This window comes from Medicago truncatula, chromosome 3 (genome assembly GCF_003473485.1).
Source record: "Medicago truncatula cultivar Jemalong A17 chromosome 3, MtrunA17r5.0-ANR, whole genome shotgun sequence".
Classification (NCBI taxonomy): Eukaryota; Viridiplantae; Streptophyta; class Magnoliopsida; order Fabales; family Fabaceae; genus Medicago; species Medicago truncatula.
The window spans coordinates 2,897,142-2,921,309 of record NC_053044.1 but is presented as its reverse complement, the minus strand read 5'-3'; the positions used below and the strand labels follow the sequence as shown (position 1 = coordinate 2,921,309).

Here is a 24,168-nt window from a genome sequence, read left to right as displayed (position 1 = left end):
CTGATCAAATATGAATCAAATTATAAATGCAAGCTCTAATCTGAAGATGAAGATCTGAAAGATCAAGTCAACGGTCGATGCTCTGAAAAATATCTAGCTAGTTTTGTCTTCTTCTGAAGAAAAATCTTTGTCCATGATATGTCCTAGATCAGTAGTACGTTTTGTCCTTAATGAATTAAAAGAAGACATGTTGCATAAACGGACAAATCTCTATGAAAGACAAATTAGATGCAACAGATCATTCTAAAAAAAAATAAAAAATTGAAGTACTGTTCAACACAAAATTATCCTTAAGAGGCAAAAGATTTCAAATTTGAAGAAAACTTCTCAAAGAAGCTTGACGCGGTTGCACTCTCTTCAAGCAACGACCCTAATCAAATCTCCTGTAAAAGGGCTTTGAGTGTAAAAATAGAGAACTATACGCTTTCAAGTGTGCCAAAACTCTTATCAAATTTTTAACGCAAAAACACTTAGACTTGGATTATAGGAAGTCTTCAAGGATTATAGGAAGTCTTCTAGGAAGTCTTATAGGAAGTCTTCTAAAGTGAAAACAAACGTCAAATTATTATAAACTCTTAATCGTTGGATTATAGGAAGTCTTCAAGGAGAGGCAGGAAATCTTAGACTTGTGTGTCTAAGAGCACCTCCAGCGGTTCCATTTTCAGGTCCGTCCGCTAGCTGTAACTTCAACTATGAGTTTTTTTGCCAAAATTCATGCATGGAGTGCGCCAGCTGTAACAATCGTTACTTCAGAAAGTAACGTTACTTTGAATACAAAATAATAACAATTGGTACGGTTCTAGCAATAGTAGGCATGCATATGGATTTTTAATAGTACTTTTTGTTACTATTAATATAATAATAATATGTGAGGTAAATTTGTGGGATCCAATATGTGTTTTTTTAGAGTGCATCATTGAAATAAAAATATGAATGAGTTGCTTTAAGATGATTTGTCATAATAGGATCCACAAAATAACCATTTATAGAGATCACCAATGGAGGTGCTCTAAGTGTTTTGTAACCAAGTTTCATTATAGCGGAAAAATCTCTCAAGTGTGAGAGGAGTTGACGTGACGTAATCCTAGATTATAGGATGAGCCAAATAAATATCTTTGTTCATTTTTTCTCTCTCTTCCTCTGCTGCTTTCTTTCTTGCTTCTGATATGTATTTAACTTCGAATATATTTTCACAAAAAGCCAACACATTAAACACTCAGCCCTCCTTTCTTGTGTTTATTTGAATACAACATCCTTAGACGACATTCATTTTAATTAAAATTGAGAATAATAACAAACCCCTACTCCATTAATTTCCACAGATTTAAAAGGTAGGATCCATTTTTATTGGGGATTGAAGACATGGTCTTAGCGGATTGGTACCATGCCTACTTACATCATCATGAAACTTAGAATATTTTGTGAAAGACTATCACATTGATGCACACATAGTCCAAGCAATAACTCTTCTAGGGTTTAATGCCAAAAACAATGAAGTGTATCTCGATTTCTTAATGTTTGAGATAGTAGGCTATTACATCATCAAGCCGTTTACTTGTGGCAACCTACCAAAGCCAATGTTTTTGTTCTCTCTATGTCTAACCCATTTAGTAATAATAATAACGTGTATTATATTGTTTGTATCTCCACACCCATTACCAATACCAACTGGGTTAAGGTGTGAGGTCATTCAACGACAAATATAGATGCCAATTGTTCTCTTTTTTTATTTTTATTTTCTTTTGCTCCCTCTCCTGTTCAAAGAGCTTTTATTTGGATGTTACATTCTTTATATACATATCTTTTCTAATCTTTCTTTTCCCGGATTATCTTTATGTCCCCTCATGTTTTTTCTCATATTCTTACTCCAAAGATGGTGAGTTGGCAGCAACACCATGATCCTCAATGTTGATAGTAGTGTTTTGACAAATTAAAAAAAAATGGATTATGGTGGTCTAATTTGCAAGCACAATGGCAGTTTTCAACTTGGTTTTTTCGAAATGTGGAGATCTCTAATATCCTTCTTGCTGAGATTCAAACTATAAAAAACTTATATGTTACTTTGACTCTCTTCATATGGTACATTTGGTGTCGAAGAACACTTCACGTTTCCATCACTATGCAAATATCTTGGAACTCATCTGGAACTATCTTAGTAAGGATTGGACAGTTACTAGTCACCATACCCTTCAAGAAGGAAATTCATATGCAAACGTTCTCGCTAAGTTGGGAGCTAATAATTCAGACCATCTTATCACGGTCAATGGGCTTCCCCCTTATTTATCATTTGCTTTAATGGATGATGCCTTAGGTGTGTCCTTTCTAAAGACCTAGTTTTTTTTTCCCTCTTTTTTGTTTTCTTTTCCTTTTCTCTTTTTCTCATGTAACCAGAAAAAAAAAATCTATTAGTAATTTATAAACAATAATTTAATTCTTATACACTATCATTGTAAAGTGCTTTTTCAATGTCAATAAATTATAAATGTTAGATCATAAAAAAAAAAAATTGAATTTAATCAAAAGCACTTCTATTATAAAATGTTTTTTCTTTCAAGTAGTCTAATGGCTAGAATCCACCTTTTTCAAGGTGAATAAGTTGGGTATCCGGGGTTTGAACCCCAGCCCCTGCATATAACAATGTATGTCCATGCCAACTAAGCTATGTTCACGGGAACTAAAGTTTTTTTACAATGTCAATAAATTATAAATGGTAGGTCATAAAAAAATTACTTTAATCATAACTTATTTACCAAAAAATAAATACTTAGTGTTTGATGCATAATAATTTCAGCAAAGTTTTGGCACTATTTATATGTTGTGCAGTCTACTAAAGTTCAAGTCTTCATTCCTTTATATTGAGGTATGAAAGAAACGTTGTAGAGGTGCCAACACATCAAAGAGTCGTTGTAGAAGTTTGATCAATCATCATCGATTTGTTGCTTGATATGGTTAATGACCTCAGAAGGAATAGTTTGAAAATCATTCCTTATATGGAGAATTAACCAGCAGAGACACAACTGTAGCTTGTACTATGCGCATGAAATGTTGGAGTAGTTGAGTAGTGGTTGTATTATTGTCCTTCATTGTCCTTACTTTGTGGATAAGCATCCAATGCCTTCTAATTCTTCAGAAATATTTGTTGCATCAGTCTTCTATTCCTTCTGTACATTTGTGTCTTCAAACATCCATTTAACTAACTTCAAATTCTTCAATACAGACTCTCATGATCTTTAGACTCTGACAATCAGCTTCTCATGGTCTTCAGACTCTGTCTTGCAACTAAGCTTCTCTTGTAAATTCTTTTGCTCTCATTTATTCTTCCAGAACCAATACCTTGTTTTAAGACTTATAAACTTTAATTTATGATCCTCCACACTTGAACAAATATTAGCATATCCAATTGAACTTTTAATATCTTGTTATCATCAAAACTCAAAAAGACATTGTTAAATCCATTTTGTTCCAACACATCTAACTCAGTTTTGTTGTTTGGGTATTTTTTTCAAAAAATATTCGTGTAACTTTCAATTTTCTAGACATTCAGTTATTTGAGTCATCTAAAAGAGAAATAGGCGCATCTTTCATCATAAGGAAGAACTTATCCATTTGTTAGGGGAAAGGGTTAAGCTTCTAGCATATTGGTGGTTTAAATCAAAATATGTTTTATTCAAGGTGGTTTAAATCGAAAAATGTTTTGTTTGATTTTGACTACAATTATTGGCGGCTAAATCATTTCCTTTGTTTTTATGCTTTAACTTAGCTTTTCTCTTTTTTCTTGTTGGATTCTTTCTATTTCTTTCAATAGTTGTATCATGTAACTTTTAGGTCTCCTTAACGACGTCTTGTGCTGGATGACTTTTTCTGGTTGGTAATTTAATCTATTTTACCGTCTTAAAAAAATTAATTACAATTCATTACAAGACAAAAAATGTCAAACATAAGTATAATGTGATTCTAATCAACATCTATTACTTTTGTATTAAAAAACAAAGAACTAATTTTGCATTCAATTTTTTTTTTATTTTATGCATTATTTATTACAGTAAGATGACAAATTCCGTAAAACCCCCACCCACCTCAAAATTATTCCAACAGAAAAATTAAACAACATAATTCATGCATTTCTCATACCCGAATGAAAATAATCAAGTAAAAAAAGTTATTTTTGTCCCAATGTTTCAAACACCATTAGATGTGTGTTTCCCATTTTCATTTGAATATTTTGAATTTCCAAATATAGGGCTTGTCTCCTCTAGAAATCTCTTCACTATCTTCATACTTGGATTAATCACAATCTCTTGATGCAAATGATGATAATCTTCTCCCCTTAGAATGGCCTCAAAGACTTCTGTAGAATTTATATTGTTTATCATTGATCCAAGCTTATCAGCCATATTTCGGATCTTCGAGAGTTGATTTTCAGCCAATATGAAAGTATTTTGTTTGGTTTTTGTAATAGCTTCCTTTAGTATCTTTTCTTTTTGAGCATCATCAATACATTCTTTCTTTTCTATCTCAAAATAAGAATGAAGCTCAGGAACCCCAATAGCCCTTCTAATTCCTTTTGTGTAATCTGCTCCAGGTACAAAGAAGTCTCTTATCTCATCTACCATCCCTGACTCAACCATTTCATCAACTCTTTTGTCTAAGTATGGACATAGAATAGGCAAAGACACGTCGACCCAAATAAAACAACAGTCATATTTAGAATGAAATGCAATGGTTGGGTCCTCAATTAATTTTTTTAGGTAAGAATTTGACCCTCCTACAATAATAGGTAGGTGTCCATTTTCAGTTATGAGATTTAAAGCTTCAAGCACGTGATTGCAAAAATCATCCACGGTGAAATCATATTCGGGATCGTCAATGATGCCTAAGATATGATGTGGAATTGAATGACGTTCGGATTCTTGTACCTTATTGGTGACAATGTCAAGGCCTTTATAGACTTGAATTTTGTCTGAATTGATGATCTCCGATGGGAATTGAGTTCCTAAGTTGATGGAAAGTTTAGTCTTCCCAGTTCCTGTTGCACCCAATATAAACAAAACCTTCTTCTTTTCTGTTAGGGTTGATGTAGTCAAAGCCATGAAATTCTTTTGGTGTAATATCTGAAGAAGAAAAAAACACATAAAACGTAATTAAAATTAGTAAAAAACAAATTTAAACTTGAATCGAGATGCATTATTTCTAGCTATCTAATTAGTAAAAGGGAATGAGTTATACCAAGAAGAAAGTTGATATATAATAGTTGAGTAAACTTGTCGTTTGTATTTTTGTTTTGTGATGAGTGAACTGAACTCAACTCTTGTATATATATATATATTATAATGCTCTCTAGGAAATCATTGAATATGTTAATTTTTTTTTTTAAGAGATAAGATTGGAAAATTTATAGAAATAATTTTTATTTAGTAACTATCAAATATTAATTAATATTGCAGTCAAAAAATTTGAAAAAATAATATTATATATCTACTATAAATGTGATTATAACCTTATATATAATTATGTCTACTAACTTTGCATATAAAATTTAATAAAAATAAGAATAATCAGAAATTTTAAGAGTATGGAATATATATAATTGTTTTGAATTCGGTCAATGGTCATACAAAAGATAATTAATTCATTCTTAAAGCTCTCTAGGAAATCATTGAATATGTTAATTTATTTAAGAGATAAGATAGAAAAATTTATAGAAATAATTTTATGTAAATAATATTATATATCTACTATAAATGAGATTAACCTTATATATAAATATGTTTACCAACTTCGTATATAAAATAATAAAAATAAAAATAATAAGAATTTTTTTAGAGTATGAAATATATATAATTGTTTTGAATTCGGTCAATGGTCATACAAAAGATAACTAATTATTTCTTTCTAGCTATTTTTTTCTTTTTAAACAAATGTTTTCTTGCTATCTTGTTAGTAAGGATGTGAATTATTTCAATAAGAGGGTTTATTGAGATATATTTTTTTTGGTAGATAGACGAAATGGCAAAGCTATTATAAACTCACACACACAAGTGGATGTACCAGGATTCAAACTTCGGTTATGACATCCGGCTTAACAATTTCGGCATTTTGCCAGTGGAGCTAGGACTTCTGGATTTATTGAGATTTTATTGTCAAGGTATAACTTCGTTGGTGAATAATATATAAATTAATTTAATATTGTCTGAGATGAATGAACTTAATTGTTCTCTAAAAATAAGAGTATGCATTTAGTCATATCGTCTTAAACGAAGTCGTTTATTTTAAGTACGCATCTCATTCTGGCAAGTGTCCTTGTAATGCATGACATCATTTTGAGGTTGCATGAACTTTTTTATTTTATTTTTTTCTAAGCAGAGAGAAAGACAGACATCAGGAGGCTACACTGACATCCCAACTAGGTTGGCACCCTGGAAAGCCTCCGTCCTATGCCCATCTAACTCTAAAATTTTATTAAAAAAAAGGGGAAAAAAATATACAAGGAGAGGGGGGACTAGGCCAAAACCCTAAAAAAAAAAACAAAAGAAAACATAAAAAACGACTACTAAAATCTATAATTGGGCAAGCCAATTATGTCTCGAAAGAAATCAATATGCAACTCCGCTGGAAGCCTGTCTAACCAAACAAAATTTTGAACTCAGACATTTCAATATGCATAAAAAATTCATTGGCGGTTTGGAGAAGGTCCCCTAGAACGGGTGCTATAAGGCGGCTTCCCATCAAGAAGTTCTTTACGCATTATTTTTTGTTGCTTCTTTGTCAAGGCCATTATTGTAGGATCCTCAGCCGCTTTTTTATCATATTCCTTGATACGATGCCAAAGGTCCAGATCTTGTTGAAGTCTCGGAGGGACTCGTTGGAAAGGAACAACACCATGGGGGGCGCTCCCTATCAAATTAACATCAGTTTCTACAGTTGTTGAAGAGGTAGCCATTGTGGAGTCGGTAGTGTCTGTAGGAACCGTGACTGGATGTTCTAAGGTCTGATCTGCAATTTGAAGTTGTTTCTTGACATGTTGCTTCTGTTTCTTTGATAAAACCGAAATAAATTGGTTGGCTGCATTTTCTTTATCATAGGCACGGATACGCTGCCATAAATCCAAGCTATCCTGAATTTTGGGATTAACTTGAGCTTCCTCCATAGTAACTGAGTTTCTTTCACCATCCTGAAGAGAATCAGTGGATGCATTAAATGCCTGTGGATCTTCTTGGTCTAGTCTCTCCATCTCAGCTATAAATTCAGTCTCTACTGGGATTGAACGGACAAGAGGAAATTGAGAGTTTGCTTGCACGCCATCTTGGGCTACCTCTTGCTGCGCTGGTGAATCCTCCCTAGTGGAAGCGGAGGAAGTCGATTCATCAGAGAAAATTTGCACATCATCATGCGCATAAGATGAAAGTGTTGTCGTTGCCTCCGTGATTCGGGGAACCAACTCCTCCTCCCGAATTACGGGAATAGACTGCTCCACGTCATCAAAATACACGCCATCGTGCGCTACTAGGGGATCCATTTCAAACACCGTACTCGTCGGGAGAGTACCTGGAACAATGTCGTCTGTAACATTTTGTAATGCAAAAGAAAAAGATGTGGTTTGAGTGTCACGTTGCTTCGGAACCTTAGGGTCTTGTGCCGGAGCTGAAGTGGTTGGAACCGTGTTTGTAACAGCGTGGGGGGGGGGGGGTGTAACACCCCGTTTTCCCAATATAAAAAAAAATTCTAAACATTTATCAGAGTAAACAACAATTAACGGGATATCACATTCTTAAAACCTTCAAAACATAGATAAATAATAATTTATCCTTCATCGACAAAACTGCAGCGGAATTAAATTCAAAATCATAAATAAAGTCTTGGCACACAGGCCTATTTAAAATATCTCGTAAATAATCACGTAAAAGAATGAAGCATGCATATCATAAAACCCCATCCCGTTACGTATCAGAGCGACCTAGACGACTCAGTGAGGCAAGGCCACTCACGACAGCAAACTGCACACTAAGCACGATCATCTGCAAGTTATTCATACGAAGAGCAACATTTTCAAGTAGAAGGGGTGAGATTTCATAACACAATAATATTAATCAATATAATTCAAAATCATAATTGACATCATAAACAGTCTTAAACATCATTGCATCTTTGATAAACAATTATCAAGTAATCACATCATTCAACCATCACCAATAACATAACATAACATCTTTAGACTCGACAAATGCGACAATGCAACTTAGACCTCTTATATGCATGTGGTACCAAAACTTCATCATAGTATTAATATACTTTAAGCATCGTGGGGAGGACAAAGCTCCAATCGTGGTGAGGACAAAGCTCAAATCGTGGTGAGGACAAAGATCAATGTATGCTAATGCATGGACTCTATCATTAAACATCTTAATCTTCAAATCTCTTATACATCCAATAATTTGGAGTTCATCATCAACTTGATTATCTTATTCAGACTCATGCAACTTAGTTAAATAACAATAGCAGCATAATCAGATCACATCAACAGCTTAATATCAATTTATTTTCATCAACTTCTTGATCATTCAATAATAATTCCAGTAATGCAATCAATCAATAAATCACATTATAATCACTTAGCATTTCATAATAGCTTCACAGTTAACAGTTAACATCTTAAATAGGCCTCACTATTACCTAAAGTTCCACTCCTAATCAATCTAAGCAACTCAGGTCTCAAACTCCTCAAATGCACTAAGTTCTGGAAGTGCTCGCGAGGCGAGAGCATCTGCTCGCCATGACGAGTACAAGCCAGATTCCCAACTAAGGTTGTTCCAGGTTCAATCTTGTTCTAAATCATCCTCTAATCTTTAATAGACACCTAAAGGTACTCAAAAGCATCTAAGGTTCAACTCAAAAGTAAAAAACTCAGAATTCGACATGCTCTCTGGTCATGCTCGCTATGGCGAGTTGGGTTGCTCGTTGTGGCGAGCTACGACATGTAACTCGCGAGGCGAGGGGTTTTGGCTCGCGTGGCGAGCGATGAACTTCATCACTCGCGAGGCGAGGATCATCGTTCGCCAGGGCGAGCGATGAATGTTGGCTCGGGCATAATGCAGTTTTCTTCAAAAATTCACCTAACTCATGGTTTAAATCCTAATTTCGATTCCAGAACTCATCCTAAACATATTCTAAGGTTATAGGACAGTTTCTACATCAATCTAATCAATTTTTACCGTTTGATCATCAATTTTAGGGATTTGACCTAATTACAAAACTTTTCTAATTCAATCCTAACTTTATCAATTAATCATCAGAATCATAGAAATTAACATTACTGAATTATTAGTCTCACCCTTACCTTAATTGAAGAAATCGCAGCTCTCCTAGGTGTTCTTGCTCTTCTCTTGGTTTTTCCTCCTTTTCTCCAAAAACAGTCGTACGTACAAAACGTTTTCTAAACCTAGGTCTTTCCTTTTTATATCTCTTCTTAATATCTTATCTTATCTCACTTTCTCCCCCAAAACTCTCTAAAATCTCAAAATAGTCCTCAACTAAATATTTTATTTTATTTTCAAATCTTATTTTATTTAACAATAAAATAAGTCTCATAATCTCATCAAATCATCAAAACACATTAAAATCATCCAAATCATCTAAATCAACAAAACTCACACATATATTATATAAATATAATATAATCGTCTAAACTCGGTTAAATAATTAACTAAATGAAAGTGGGCGTTACAGGGGGGGTGCTTCAAAGGCCCTGGAGGAGCCGATTCCCGAGGGGTTGTCTTTCGAAGGTTTCCAAACAGGTTTTGTTGTCGTTATCTGTTCTTTTCCCTTATCGCTTCTTCCATTCTCACCCGTAACTTTAGAAATAGACTCATTCTTTATAGGGTACAACTGACGGCACTTGGAAACAAACGCAAAGCCTTCACGTTCTACCATTACTTCATAAAAAATATCTTTCGAGAGATCCATGTCAACCAGGATGCGGGCATAATGGCCATAAAGTCTGTTTCTAGTAACATTATCAATGAGTAACGGAGTTCCCACCGCCCCAGCGATCTCATATAAGGTCCTTATCAAATGTAAAATACTTAAAAAAAATCCTCATTTTATGAGTAAAAAAAGTTCTTGGCATAATGCACTTTTACCCACCTAGGCCCGGTTTGGATAAACAACTTATATAGATGCTTATAGCATTAGGGCTTATAACATTAGAGCTTACATCATAAGCTCTTATACTTGATAAGCTATTTATGTTTGGATATGCACACTAAAAAGTACTTACATAAATTGAAATGTTTGGATGTGACATTATATAAGCAATTATCGAAATTTTAAATATTTTTAATTTAACAAAAAAATCAAAGAATTGAACCAGAATTATCAAGATTTTTTTTGATGAAATTAATCAAGGCGTAAAAAAAAAATTATAATATATTAATTATAATTATATATATATATATATATATATATATATATATATATATATATATATATATATATATATATATATATATATATATATAGTATAATCAATATTTGTCCTTAAAAAAAATATCAATATTCATATAAGACAAAATTAACATTAGAGGTGTAAATAAACTTATCATATATATAGATAGATATTAGTGTACAGTTTGTTACAAAAAAAAAAAAAAGACAAGTTAAGTTTGTTTTTTTTATTCAGTTTCATTTTGTTACGTAGCAAAAAAAATAATAAAAATCTTCCTTAAAAAAAAAAAATTCTTAGTTAGGTGTGTTACTTTAGTAAGATAAGTATATAGCAATTTTGTTACTCATGCACCGCAAAAGATAACTAACATTATAATTAAAATATTCCTTCAAAAAAAGTTATAATTAAAATATATGTTTTGAAAAAGTGGATCCAGAGAGAATCGAAGGAGGTTATATAAATTCATATATAAGCTCCTTGTTAAGCCAGAGGGTAAGCTGAAAATTTAGGCTTATTAAAATATGGCATAAGCAGCTTATGAAACTATGATAAGATATTTTTATTTATTTACCCAAACACCTTTAAAAAGGCTTATGCGAGTAGATAAACCCACATAAGCTCAAAATAAGTCAATTCAAATGGGGCCCTATTTTGATTAATTTTGAATTTTAACCCCCTATTTTAAAATATAGAATTTTAGTTCCCAAATTTTGTATTTTTCATAATTTTGCTCCCCTACCACATTTGAACTCATTTTTTTGATGTGGTAGTGCTTACATGGATTATTTTTTTTTTATTATCTACCTAATTAATTAACATTAAATATTATTTTATTACTTATTTATTAAAATTCAAATATTTTAAATAATAAAAGTACATGAAAATTGAAAAATAATAATAATAAAAGTCAGCATCAAAAATAAAAAAAATTATTAGAAAAAGAGGTAAAATATCATAAAACCAGTAAATAATCCTGTGACAGTTAGATGATAAAATTCGTAAAACCCCCACTCACCTCAAAATTATTCCTACAAACAATAATACAGGGCTTGTCTCCTTTAGAAATCTCTTCACTATCTTCATACTTGGATTAATCACAATCTCTTGATGCAAATGCTGATAATCTTCTCCCCTTAGAATGGTCTCAAAGACTTCTGTAGAATTAATATTGTTTATCATTGATCCAAGCTTATCAGCCATATTTCGGATCTTCGAGAGCTGATTTTCAGCCAAGATGAAAATGTTTTGTACGGTTTTTGTAATAGCTTCCTTTTGTATCTTTTCTTTTTGAGCATCATTAATACATTCTTTCTTTTCAATCTCAAAATAAGAATGAAGCTCAGGACCCCAATAGTCCTTCTAATTCCTTTTGTGTAATCTGCTCCAGGTATAAATAAGTCTCTTATCTCATCTACCATCCCTGACTCAACCATTTCATCAACTCTTTTGTCTAAGTATGGACACAGAATAGGCAAAGACACGTCGACCCAAATAAAACAACAATCATATTTTGAATGAAATGCAATGGTTGGGACCACAATTAATTTTTTTAGGTAAGAATTTGACCCTCCTACAATAATAGGTAGGTGTCCATTTTTAGCTATGAGATTTAAAGCTTCAAGCACGTGCTTGCAAAAATCATCCATGATGAAATCATATTCAGGATCGTCAATGATTTTGAGATTGATACAAATTGTTGTATAATGTGATTCTAATCAACATCTATTACTTTTGTATTAAAAAACAAAGGACTAATTTTGCATTCAATTTTTTATTTTATGCATTATTTATTACAATGAGATGACAAAATCCGTAAAACCCCCACCCACCTCAAAATTATTCCTACAGAAAAATTAGACAACAAAATTCATGCATTTCTCATACCCAAATGACAATAATCAAGATAAAAAAAGTTATTTTTGTCCAAATGTTTCAAACACCATTAGGTGTGTGTTTCCCATTTCCATTTGAATATTTTGCATTTTCAAATACAGGGCTTGTCTCCTCTAGAAATCTCTTCACTATCTTCATACTTGGATTAATCACAATTTCTTTTGGCAAATGTTGATAATCTTCTCCCCTTAGCATGACCTCAAAGACTTCTGTAGAATTAATATTGTTTATTATTGATCCAATCTTATCAGCCATATTTCGGATCTTCGAGAGTTGATTTTCAGCCAATATGAAAGTGTTTTGTTTGGTTTTTGTAATAGCTTCATTTAGTATCTCTTCCTTTTGAGCATCATCAATACATTCATTCTTTTCTATCTCAAAATAAGAAAGAAGCTTAGGAACCCCAATAGCCCTTCTAATTCCTTTTCTGTAATCTGCTCCAGGTACAAAAAAAGTCTCTTATCTCATATACCATCCCTGACTCAACCATTTCATCAACTCTTTTGTCTAAATATAGACATTGAATAGGTAAAGACATGTCGACCCAAATAAATATTCCCTCCAGTTTTAAATATGATCGCAAAACTCAAAATGTATTTGATCTTAATTTAGGTTAAATATGTTATGATTTTTGTTTATATTTAAAATCAGATGGAGTACATAAAGTCAAAATGTATTTGAACTTAATTTAGGTTAAATATGTTTTGACTTTTATTAATTTTGTAATATGGGTTCAACCTTATATTCTATGTTTTTGAAAAGCAAAAAATTAAATCCCGAGCAGCTTAAGGTATTCCTCCACTCATAATATCAAAAAATATCATAATTTAATATTTTCATTTATTGACTTATTAAAAAAATCTATCAAATTTTTTTTCAACATAAAAAAAAATTAATGGTTTAAATGTGTGTTTAGTCCCTGCACTTTCGCCCAGTTTTGGCATTGGTCCCTACGCTTTTTTTTGTTTGGCATTAGTCCCTGCACTTTCTAAAACTTTTGGCTTTAGTCCTTCCGTTAACTTTCCGTTAAAAAAAAAAAACCAAAACTAACGGTGTGCCACGTGGCCCAATCATGACACGCCACGTGGCACACTAAAAAAAAAAATCAATTTTTAATTATTATTTAATTCATTATTTTTTTACTTAAAAATATCATTAGTCCCTGCACTTTCAGCATTTTTTGATATTAGTCCCTGCACTTTGGTATTAATCCTTGAACTTTTTTTAAAAAAATAAAAAAATACTTTCAATCAAATTATTATGTTTTAATTATTGTTTTGTTCATTATTTTTAATGAGAATAATCATAAAAAAATAAAATCAAAAAATCTTTGTTAAAAAAAATTAAGTAATAATTGTATTACATTGCAAATGGAAATTGTATCGTATTAACACCGTAACAATAGATAAAAATCAACAAAGAAGATGGAAATTAAATTGCACTTTGGATTTTTTGTTACGGTGTTAATACGATACAATTTCCATTTGCAATGTTATACAATTATTACTTAATTTTTTTTAACAAAGATTTTTTGATTTTATTTTTTTATGATTATTCTCAATAAAAATAATGAACAAAACAATAATTAAAACATAATAATTTCATTGAAAGTATTTAAAAAAAAAAAAAAAGTTCAAGGACTAATACCAAAGTGCAGGGACTAATATCAAAAAATGCTGAAAGTGCAGGGACTAATGATATTTTTAAGTAAAAAAATAATGAATAAAATAATAATTAATTTTTTTTTTGTTTTTTAGTGTGCCACGTGGCGTGTCATGATTGGGCCACGTGGCACACCGTTAGTTTTGGTTTTTTTTTTTAACGGAAAGTTAACGGAAGGACTAAAGCCAAAAGTTTTAGAAAGTGTAGGGACCAATGCCAAACAAAAAAAAGCGTAGGGATCAATGCCAAAACTGGGCGAAAGTGCAGGGACTAAACACACATTTAAGCCAAAATTAATCAACAAATCTGTCATTGAAAAATGAAAAAAAGGAGTATTCCTCTAATTTTGGCAGAATAGTGTGTGTGAGAGAGAACGTTCAATTAATTATAATGACGATATTCTTAGGTTGCACATATTCACCATAGTCAAACCTAAAATCTAATTATATATGTGAGTTAAACCTAATTGTATATGTGAGTTTCGAGTGATACTTACCACTTCGTCTACATACAAATATTTGTTCACCTTTTATTGTTCCTATTTTTCTCTTTTTTTCTTTTCTAGAGATAGATTAGGCTTATCTTCTTTTAGATTTAGTTCATTTTAGTTGGTTTTGGTAAATATCTCCCACTTTTGTAACCTTGTTTTTTTATGAATCAATAAAAATTTCCTTTTATTAAAAAAATAATAATACTATTCGTTCACATATATTATAAGAAAATGGTTATAATTTCAACAATCAAAATTGCATTTATGAATATAATTGTTTGAAAAAAAAACTTCATGAATAAAAAAAAAACGATTAAACATGGGAACTTTTTTTTTGAAAAGCAAATATGAACTTTATTAAGAATAAATGAGACAAATACAAGTAGTACTCAATCCACAAACCGAAAATAAAGTACATAGAAAAAAATTAACCATCAACTAAAATCAAATTCAAAGGGACAACACCACCAGCATCAACTTCTTGTCAAGAATTGCCTTTTAATGTGAAACGGGGAGTCGCTGAAAATATCCTAAATTCTGCAATGGAAACAAGAAAGATAGTTAATTTAAAATCATAAAAATATTGAAGTCTAAAACTACACTATTAATCCTCATCAAATCCAACCATCCATCTAAAATTTATTGCTATTAAAATATGATCAATTAATTTTGTTGGATTTGTTGCATATATTAGAGATGCAACACTATATTTGCATTGTGACAAAACAAAGAAATTAATACCAAAGAAATTAATAAAGTAAAATTAGTGCAATAAATTACCTTGTTATCTAAGCAGCACACAAAAGGGGCAAAACAATCAAGCAAAGAATGTCCACAATTTTTAATATAATCATACACAATTTTGTTGCGTTCTACAATCCCAGGATTTATGATATCCACATTGTTATCTTCAAGATCATAGAAGTAAAAATAGAGGACAGATCCCAGCTTGAAATATACCACTTCATGGTATGGATGAAAGGATAACAATTTCCCATGTGTATTAAGAGGCCCTAAAAGCATATGATGGATGGTACTCATCTCTTCCCATGTATAAGAGGTAGCATTGTTTGCTACACATTCTACGAGTTTAAAAATCACAAGATCCTCATTTCTAGACAAGACCAACAAGAGCTTGTCATCTTTAGAACTTACATCCCAATGTGAATCATCCAAAATACACTAGTACAAAAAACCCTTTTTAAGTCGGTTAAAAAAGGCTTTTTAAGTCGGGCGCGCGGCTGACTTAACAGCTCCCGTAGTAAGAAGTTTCTTCCTTTTAAGTCGGGTATAGCAACCGACTTAAGGCCTCCTTGTTTAAGTCAGTTAAAAAAGCTTTGTAAGTCGGGCATGCGTTCGACCTAACAGCTCCCGTAGTAAGAAGTTTCAGCTTTTGAAGTCGGATTTAGCAACCGACTTAAGGCCTCAATGTGTAAGTCAGTTAATATTTACCCGACCTAAGATATTAACTTTGTAAGTCGCACAGTTTTAACCGTCTTAAAAAGTTAATACTTTTTTTTTTTTATATAGCACACATGCAGAATTGGCTTCCATTTTTTTTTTGTCCACTGCATGCATGCAGAATATCCAATGCACTATATTGCAGTGTAATAGGAAGATACATTAAAGTGCATAACCAAAATACACATGTACTATTTAAAATAAACCATTGAACTTCAATGTCATTAGAAAGTAAATATTGCCACTGTGCACCGACAGATTAAAGTACATATTAGAACCAAAATGCAAATAATATAAAACTCAAAACAGGGCTAACACTAAGCTAAAACCCCAATTGCTAAAAAAAGAAAACCAGTCTCACTAAAGCTTACTCCCCCCACCTGCTCCAGAAACCAATCTCGCACTACAATGAATCCTCATTTGCTTCGATAAGTTCCAGAATCAAATTTGCACAGCGTTCTTGAACATTTTTAACTTCATCCTTTTGAAAGGGAGTTGAATCCGCAAATATCTAAATAAATAAATGATGACATAATATTAGTTTATCATATTAGCATGTAAGAATAAAATTAATTAATTTATAATATTTGTTAAAAAAATCTTATACATACTTGCATCCATGAATCCACAACACCACTGGATATGATGTTCAACATATGTAGCATGACAAAGTATCCGCTCTCGTAAGAAACTGATTGCCTTCGACTCTGAAATTGAATATGATCAAATGTGACCGACTAATCGGTAAATATTATTACAAACAGAAGCTATTTAATATAGAAACACGACAAAGATGATAGATGAAGTAGTAGCATGTGTAAACAACTTACGGTGGGATAAAACCATACTACTTTACTATGCTTTCTCACCCCTTGTAGATTATAATAACCTTCCAAAGCTCTACAATAATCAATACTTAATCGTTAAACTTATATCATTAAACATATGACAGTTCATGTATAATAAATAAATTGAATACTTACGAATCAACAATGACTGGTAAATTTTTATCCGACGGCTTCTTTCCTAATGAACAGAGAAAGGTTACCTCACGCTTCTTAGGATTAATTATGAGCAACTGCCAGTGACGACTACAAGGGCATTAAAAAATTAAATTATTTGTAAAATTCAAATCTCTATATTACAAGTGATTGAATATAAAGAGAGGGGAAAAAATTACTTGTTAAAGTAAGGAGCTAGGTACAAATCCTTTTTATTATGGTCCATTGTGTTTTGAATGTAGGTTTGAACACTAACTCGGTCATTTTGAGCAAGAGTGTAATACGGATCAAGAAATCCGTACATTCCACTTTTGCCCAATTCAACACAACGACGGTGTAGATACCTAAGATAGTGCAACAAAATTCATTATAAATAAAATTAAGTAATTGAATGACCATTAAATTTACAAACAAAATATACTTACGTGAGCCACACTTGCAAAATAGTCAAGTGTAATTCTTTTTTACCCAAACACAAGTCCATGATATCATCCCTTGGTAGCTCAATATCAATCCCACTATGTTTAGCCTTAAACTTCAAATCTTGTTCCATGTACATTGCCTTCACTATCAATTTTTGACAAATAGGTTCTGACTTTTTTTGTGGAACATCAACTTTCATAGGTATATCAACATCCTAAACCATTATAATAAAACATTACACAAGTCTAAACAGTATGAAGTGTAAATAGTGATAGACACAAAGATAATAAATACCTTATTAGTGATAACTCGCAAAAGTCTTTTTGGCCATTTAATGAAAGTGTTGACGGCCTGAGCAATTGTTGTCACCTCATCAGTGGGCACAGGTACTTGAGCTTTTGCATCTATCACCTTAGTAACAGCCACTCTAACCATATCATTAGCTAGCACCTGATTGTGTATAGTGGGCCCTAGGTTGTACACATTAGCATGTGCGACCACATAATTGCTTCCATCAACATACAATTCACACTCTTCTGGGATATCGATATCCTCTTCATCATCTGGTGTCTGTGGAACAGTAGAGCAACTGTCTTTTGAGCTAACATGTTGAGTGGTATTAGGAGAATAAATTGGGAAATTTTGATTTGGTTGAGTGCGAAGAGTCTGCAGCACGTCCTGTGTAATCTTCTTAGTCAATGCTGCTAGTTGGGCACCACTGATAACAGACGGGGTGGAATGAGATTTTGATCCAAAGTATTCTCGAATTCCCACACCTCGACCAACAGCACGAACACGACCAGGGTGTTCATCTTGCCCAAGGGCTTTCACCAAGATGTCCTCACGTCCATTTTGCACAAATCCGTCTGACACTAGAGAATCCTACAACATCAAATTTATCATATTTATCATTCTTTATAATACACACAAGACTGACAATGAAACTATGCATATATATATAATAACCAATTTAGAAAAAGAAAATTGCAGCTCACATGTTTCATGGTCAAATACAAATCCATATGTCCCCTCAAATGCGTTAAATTAAATAGTAGTAGATATGAAGAATTTTGTGCTAGTTTAACACACTTTCATGAATCAACGTGGTTCTACTAGGCAATAACATTTGTCCTGTGATTATTGGAAAATTAGCATTTCTGTTTGTGATTCAATGATTTAATAATTTGAATGATGATGGATGATGCAACCATTCCATAGAAGAAATACAACTTAAAAGCTACATGAGAGAGTAAATAAACTTTCACTTTTATCGATGTTAAAATATGGTATTACATATTGGTCTATAAATAAGAATCCCTATATATGATTACACATTTTTTTGCTCATTTTTTGTATCACAATACAATGGAATACTACTTTCCTGATCTATCATCACAATCTTATAGGTAGTTTCTATTAATAAAATATATGACAAAACAATTGCTTGTTAATAAACTAGCATGAGCACAACTACACAACCTCCATTAGTTTCAACTGGACCGTGGAATTGACCAATAGCCAATACATAATCACAAACACAATCAACAATAAAAAGAAAAATTATAGCTATCAAATTTCTAATGTTCTACCAAGATAAGGCAGTGAGAATTTCCATTGATTGTTTTTATATAGATCATTTTTGTTGGATCCTAAGTGCTTTTAAAAATATCTTTTTGCTTTTCTTCAAATCATTACTTTGATCCAATATATTTACAAGTTGGAAAAAAGAACTTAAGCATTTACTTACAATTGTCTCTGCAACAACACGAGTGTCTTCTGATGTATACTCTCCTGATGGTTTTATTCTGGCTCTTTTCCACTTCTCATGACGTTGAGGTGGAGATGGAGGTGGAACTTCTATGTCTCCAGCTGCTTCTTGTCTTTCTTTTAATTTTTCTTCCATCATCTTTTTCTCAAGTAATTCATATCCCCCTTGAGACAATCTATGAGGATATTTATTATGAGCTTGAGTCTGTTGTGCATTCAGTCTTTTCTCCTATATAAACAACACATTGATTCATTAGGTAATACTAAAATGAAACTTGATACAAGAACTACATAATAAATCAAACTAACCAGAAAGGAAGGTTCGGCTCGCGTCCTAATAAACTCCTGCCATATGTCCTCATCAATAAAATCATAAGTCTCCATAGGAGACTTGTCAATATTTTCACCATCAAATAAATACCTACTTGTTAAACTATATTTGAATGCTTTCCATCGCTCACCCGCGTACGATATAGTTTTCTTTTTCACAATCTTATCATTCGGCATATCCCATTTAGCCTACATTACGCAACAAATATAGGAGTTAGTGTATGACAAAATTAAAGTTAAGTACAATATTGATAAACACAATTAAAAATTACTGTGATTGATTTCCAAATCTCATCCTTTGTGGCATCAGGAACACTATTCCAATCACTTATCAGAATACTTGTACACTCTCGAGCAAAGGAAGCCACCTGGAGCTTGAACCTTTTCGCGTTTTCCCCTGAAGGTAATCCATTAGATTGGAATTCAATTGGTAATTTCTCACCATGTGCAGTTTTCATTTTCAAATTCTTCATACGGGTGCGACCTCTTCCCCTTTTTCGATTAGATTGAGTATTCGACCCACTTTGTGAAGGACCTGCTGGATCACCCATATGTCTGTTTAAAAAGAAACATAACAACAGTTAGTAACAATGCAAGCTCAATACCATTAATATAGTGCACAACCAAGAATCAATTAAAAACTGCATATTAAACTCACCAAGGAAATGAAAATAGAACAGTAGGCAAAAAATGAGATTATACTGAGGTTTGACACTAATAAATTGAAGTCAAACTATTCATTATCATAACAGTAGCAAAACCCAAACTACAAACTTGATACACAGTGTCATAATAGAATGAAAATTCAAATATGGATTTGTATCTCAACAAATTATAAATTTTTCCATATGTAAGTTACTTCTACATAAAACTAGAAGTCATTCGTTAAGGGCAAAAATATTTTTTTTTTTTTATTAATATAGAAGTCAGATGAGTTTGCAAATAAAACGAGCGAAAACATTAAAAATAAAAATGCAAAAGCAAGATCAAGTAGTTTCATAATTTAAATGACATGAATTGTGGTAAGCACCATTTGAGAAGTCACTTTGTTTACAAAGTAATATCCCAGCAATCACAGTCATATGCTTCTATGTGAAAACAAAACTATTAACTACTTCTCTAATGGACTGCAAATTCACAAGTAAAACTATTAACTACTTCTCTAATGGACTGATACTCCAAAGTTTGGAATCTCTATGATACAATTGAAACAAAAGTCACCATTTTATTAACTAAGATTGATTTGATTGAATATTTTCCCATATCCCTTCGCGATGATCATCACGAGTGGCATACACATCGTCCACTAAAGTTTCCTCCATTGAAGTAGATTGTCGTTGTGTGAAAGGAGTCTCATAAGTATATAGCGTTGAATGCAGATTGTCATTGTTAGGTTCGTGACTGATTTTACCTTGGAGAACCACTGACCACTTTTTGTTAGAAGGATCAGAAACATAAAACACTTGTTTTGCTTGAGATGCCATAATGAAAGGCTCGTTCGTATAAGCTATCTTACCAAGGTCCACCAATGTATAACCAAATTCATCTATTTTGACACCGTTGTTTATGTCAATCCATTTACATTTGAAAATAGGAACTTTAAGTGTAACGAAATCAATATCCCACATTTCTTCAATGATCCCGTAGTAAGGTATTGATGCCATGATAGGATTTTTATCTTTTGAACTTGAGAAGTGCATAGACTCGGCTACAACCATAACCCCACTATTTTGAACCGTACTCTTGTCATCCTTGGTCCTTGTATAGAATGTAAAATTATTCACGTTGTAGATGGTCCAACTTATGGCATCAGACTGAGGTTTTCGTGCTAGACATTTTAAATTTTCAGAACACGTATTGTCATTTGAAATAGTTTCTTTAAACCACTTCAAGAAAGTCTTGTTATGCTCTTTTAACACCCATTTTTCATTCATTCGAGAATTTTTTTCCTTGACAATCCTTTTGTGAGTAGAAATGTAAGGTTGAACTTCATCAATATTATTCAAAATATACAAATGTGCTTGAAGTACTTCCACTGAGTCCAAACTCTTAAGTTTTAAACCTTGTATACCTCCACATCTTCCATCGTATTGAGGCTTGGGAATTCCTATCGCTTCCTCTTCTGGCATATAGTTAGTATTACAAAACTCAACAGCTTCTTCTGCGATGTATCTTTCAACAATAGATGCTTCGGGATGATGTTGATTCTTCACATACCCTTTTAAGATCTTCATGTATCGCTCAACTGGATACATCCACCTCAAATAAACAGGACCGCATAATCTAATCTCTCTCACTAGATGAACAATTAAGTGAACCATGATATCAAAAAAAGACGGAGGAAAATACATCTCTAAATGGCATAAGATTATAGCAGCTTCATTTTCCAACTCCTCTAATTTTCGAAGATCAATTACTTTACTGCATATAACATTGAAGAATATGCACAACCTAGTTAAGATAGCTCTGACCTTTTTAGGCAATATGCCACGAATAGCCACCGGTAGTAGTTGTTGCATCAATACGTGACAATCATGAGACTTCGTGCCAATTAATTTTAAATCTTCCATTGAGACAAGACTATTGAAATTTGAAGAGTAACCTCGTGGAACTTTTAATGTATGTAGACACTCACAAAAGCTTGTTTTCTCTTGTTTAGACAACGTATGACAAGCCGGAGGCAAATATGTCTTCTTATTATCTGCTGAATGCGGAGCTAACTCTTGTCGTATGCCCATCTCAACCATGTCTAAACGAGCATTCACATTGTCCTTTGTTTTACCATGAATATTGAGAAGTGTTCCAATTACACTATCGCACACATTTTTCTCCACATGCATCACATCGATACAATGTCTAACATCTAGACTGCTCCAGTAGGGAAGATCAAAGAACACAGACCTCTTCTTCCATATCTTTTTCTCAGTGGTTTTTTGTTTTTTTTTCTTTTCTTTCTTTCCAAATTTAACATTGATATCCTTCACTCGTTGATAAACTTGCTCTCCAGTTAGGGCTTGCGGAGCAGTTTCAAACTCTTGCTCTCCATTAAACGCTTTTCTCAACTTGCGATATGGGTGATTAGGTTTGAGAAATTTTCGATGCCCAAGATAAACAGTCTTTTTTCCATGTTTTAATTGTTTGAAGCATGTTTCTTCTTCACATATAGGGCAACCTTTATGTCCTTTAACACTATAACCACACAAGTTCCCATATGCAGGAAAGTCATTGATAGTGCAAAATAACATTGCACGCATCTTGAAATTCTGCCGAGAATAGCCATCAAACACATCAACACCTTCTTCCCAAAGCATTCTTAAGTCTTCAATCAAGGGACTTAGATACACATCTATATCATTTCCTGGCTGCTTTGGGCCCGATATCATCATAGATAACATCATGTATTTTCGTTTCATGCATATCGAAGGAGATAAATTGTAGATAACTAGGAGAACGGGCCATGAACTATGGTTACTACTTAAGTTTCCATATGGATTCATTCCATCTGTAGCAAGTCCAAGCCTAAGGTTTCTTGCCTCTTTACCGAAATCCGAATACAATTCATCAATTTTCTTCCATTGCAATGAATCAGCTGGATGACGAATTTTTCCATCATCTTCCCTATCACATGCATGCCATCGAAGATTCCTTGCATCATTTTCATTAGCGAATAATCTTTTGAACCTTGGAATTATTGGAAGATACGATAACACCTTTGCAGGAGGACGCTTTAAGCTTTCATCATCATCACCATCCTTCACTTTGTAGCGTGATAGCCCACATGTAGGGCACTGCTTCTCATCCTCAAACTCGTTTCGGTACAATATGCAGTCATTAGGACAAGCATGTATTTTCTTGTACTCCATACCCATCGGACATAATATCTTCTTTGCATCATAGTTACATTTCGGTAATGTGTTGCCTTTTGGGAGCATTTCGCACAACAGCTCAAGAAGTTCAGTGAAACTTTTATCTGTCCATCCATTTTTCGCCTTCAAGTTGAACAATCTCAACACTGCAGATAACTGCGTGAAGTTCTTGCACCCTGGGTACAATATTAATTCATTGTTAGCGCGTAAATTGTTATGTGCATGTGCACGCTGAAAATCCTCCTGTCCAATATCGCAAATCATGTCCTCCATCTGATTGTCCATCTCAACGTCCATGTCATCTCTTTCCAAGACATCTGGGATGTTTGACGATTCACCATGCCATATCCAATTGGTATAAGTTTCGCAAACGCCCTCACAAATTAGATGATTCCGTAGTTCTTCAACTGAAAGTAATGGAAGTCTATTCCCACACTTAACACAAGGACAATGGAACTTCCCGTTATTGTTAGGAAGGTTTTCACAATATTGTAAAAACTCTTCCACTCCTTTCTCATACTTTTCACTCAAACGATTAGCTTTCATCCAACTGCGATCCATATATTGTTTCTGAAAAAACCTCCTTGAAGGAAGTGAGTAGAAGTCTGTCAGTTTAGAAGGTGTGAACCTTCGTTATGTAAGTCACTTAGTATGTGACTTACACCTAGGCAGAGATTAGTCTAGTTATCAGTCCAAAAGACTGAAGCTAGTGGAAAGACTATGTGTAGCCAATGGGGTGCCAAAGGTCCTAATTACGTGCCTTCAAAACAAAAAAAAAGTGAGTGAATATTTTTGGAGGCCTAAAGTAATAACTTCAGCATATGCTTTCTCATA

At 32.9% G+C, this 24,168-nt stretch overlaps 3 protein-coding genes across 3 annotated transcripts; all 3 read right to left on the bottom strand.

The window, feature by feature from the left end:
- Positions 1 to 4,178: 4,178 nt before the first annotated feature.
- On the bottom strand, positions 4,179 to 5,090 carry LOC25488541 (adenylate isopentenyltransferase 7, mitochondrial). The gene has a single exon (XM_013603426.1). It carries the CDS (start codon positions 5,088 to 5,090, stop codon positions 4,179 to 4,181), a length of 912 nt encoding a protein of 303 aa, XP_013458880.1.
- An 11,076-nt stretch (positions 5,091 to 16,166) lies between these two features.
- On the bottom strand, positions 16,167 to 20,019 carry LOC120579323 (uncharacterized). Its single transcript, XM_039831278.1, has 10 exons — positions 19,741 to 20,019; positions 19,448 to 19,657; positions 19,119 to 19,367; positions 17,666 to 18,253; positions 17,374 to 17,585; positions 17,128 to 17,292; positions 16,931 to 17,038; positions 16,778 to 16,847; positions 16,559 to 16,654; positions 16,167 to 16,458 (listed from the first exon to the last, which is right to left on the bottom strand). The coding sequence occupies exons 1-10, from the start codon at positions 20,017 to 20,019 to the stop codon at positions 16,351 to 16,353; spliced, it is 2,085 nt and encodes a 694-aa protein (XP_039687212.1). The 3' UTR covers positions 16,167 to 16,350.
- Positions 20,020 to 20,700: 681 nt separating this feature from the next.
- On the bottom strand, positions 20,701 to 23,895 carry LOC112419835 (uncharacterized). The gene has a single exon (XM_024777810.2). The coding sequence runs from the start codon at positions 23,893 to 23,895 to the stop codon at positions 20,701 to 20,703; it is 3,195 nt and encodes a 1,064-aa protein (XP_024633578.2).
- Between the last annotated feature and the right edge of the window lie 273 nt (positions 23,896 to 24,168).

Coding starts and splice junctions, on each gene's coding strand:
- LOC25488541 (XM_013603426.1), bottom strand. CDS start 5,090: ATGGCTTTGACTACATCAACCCTAACAGAAAAGAAGAAGGTTTTGTTT.
- LOC120579323 (XM_039831278.1), bottom strand. CDS start 20,019: ATGGGTGATCCAGCAGGTCCTTCACAAAGTGGGTCGAATACTCAATCT. Junction 16,848..16,930: donor TTACCAGTCATTGTTGATTC/GTAAGTATTCAA, acceptor TGATTATTGTAG/AGCTTTGGAAGGTTATTATA. Junction 16,459..16,558: donor TTGTGGATTCATGGATGCAA/GTATGTATAAGA, acceptor TTATTTATTTAG/ATATTTGCGGATTCAACTCC.
- LOC112419835 (XM_024777810.2), bottom strand. CDS start 23,895: ATGGATCGCAGTTGGATGAAAGCTAATCGTTTGAGTGAAAAGTATGAG.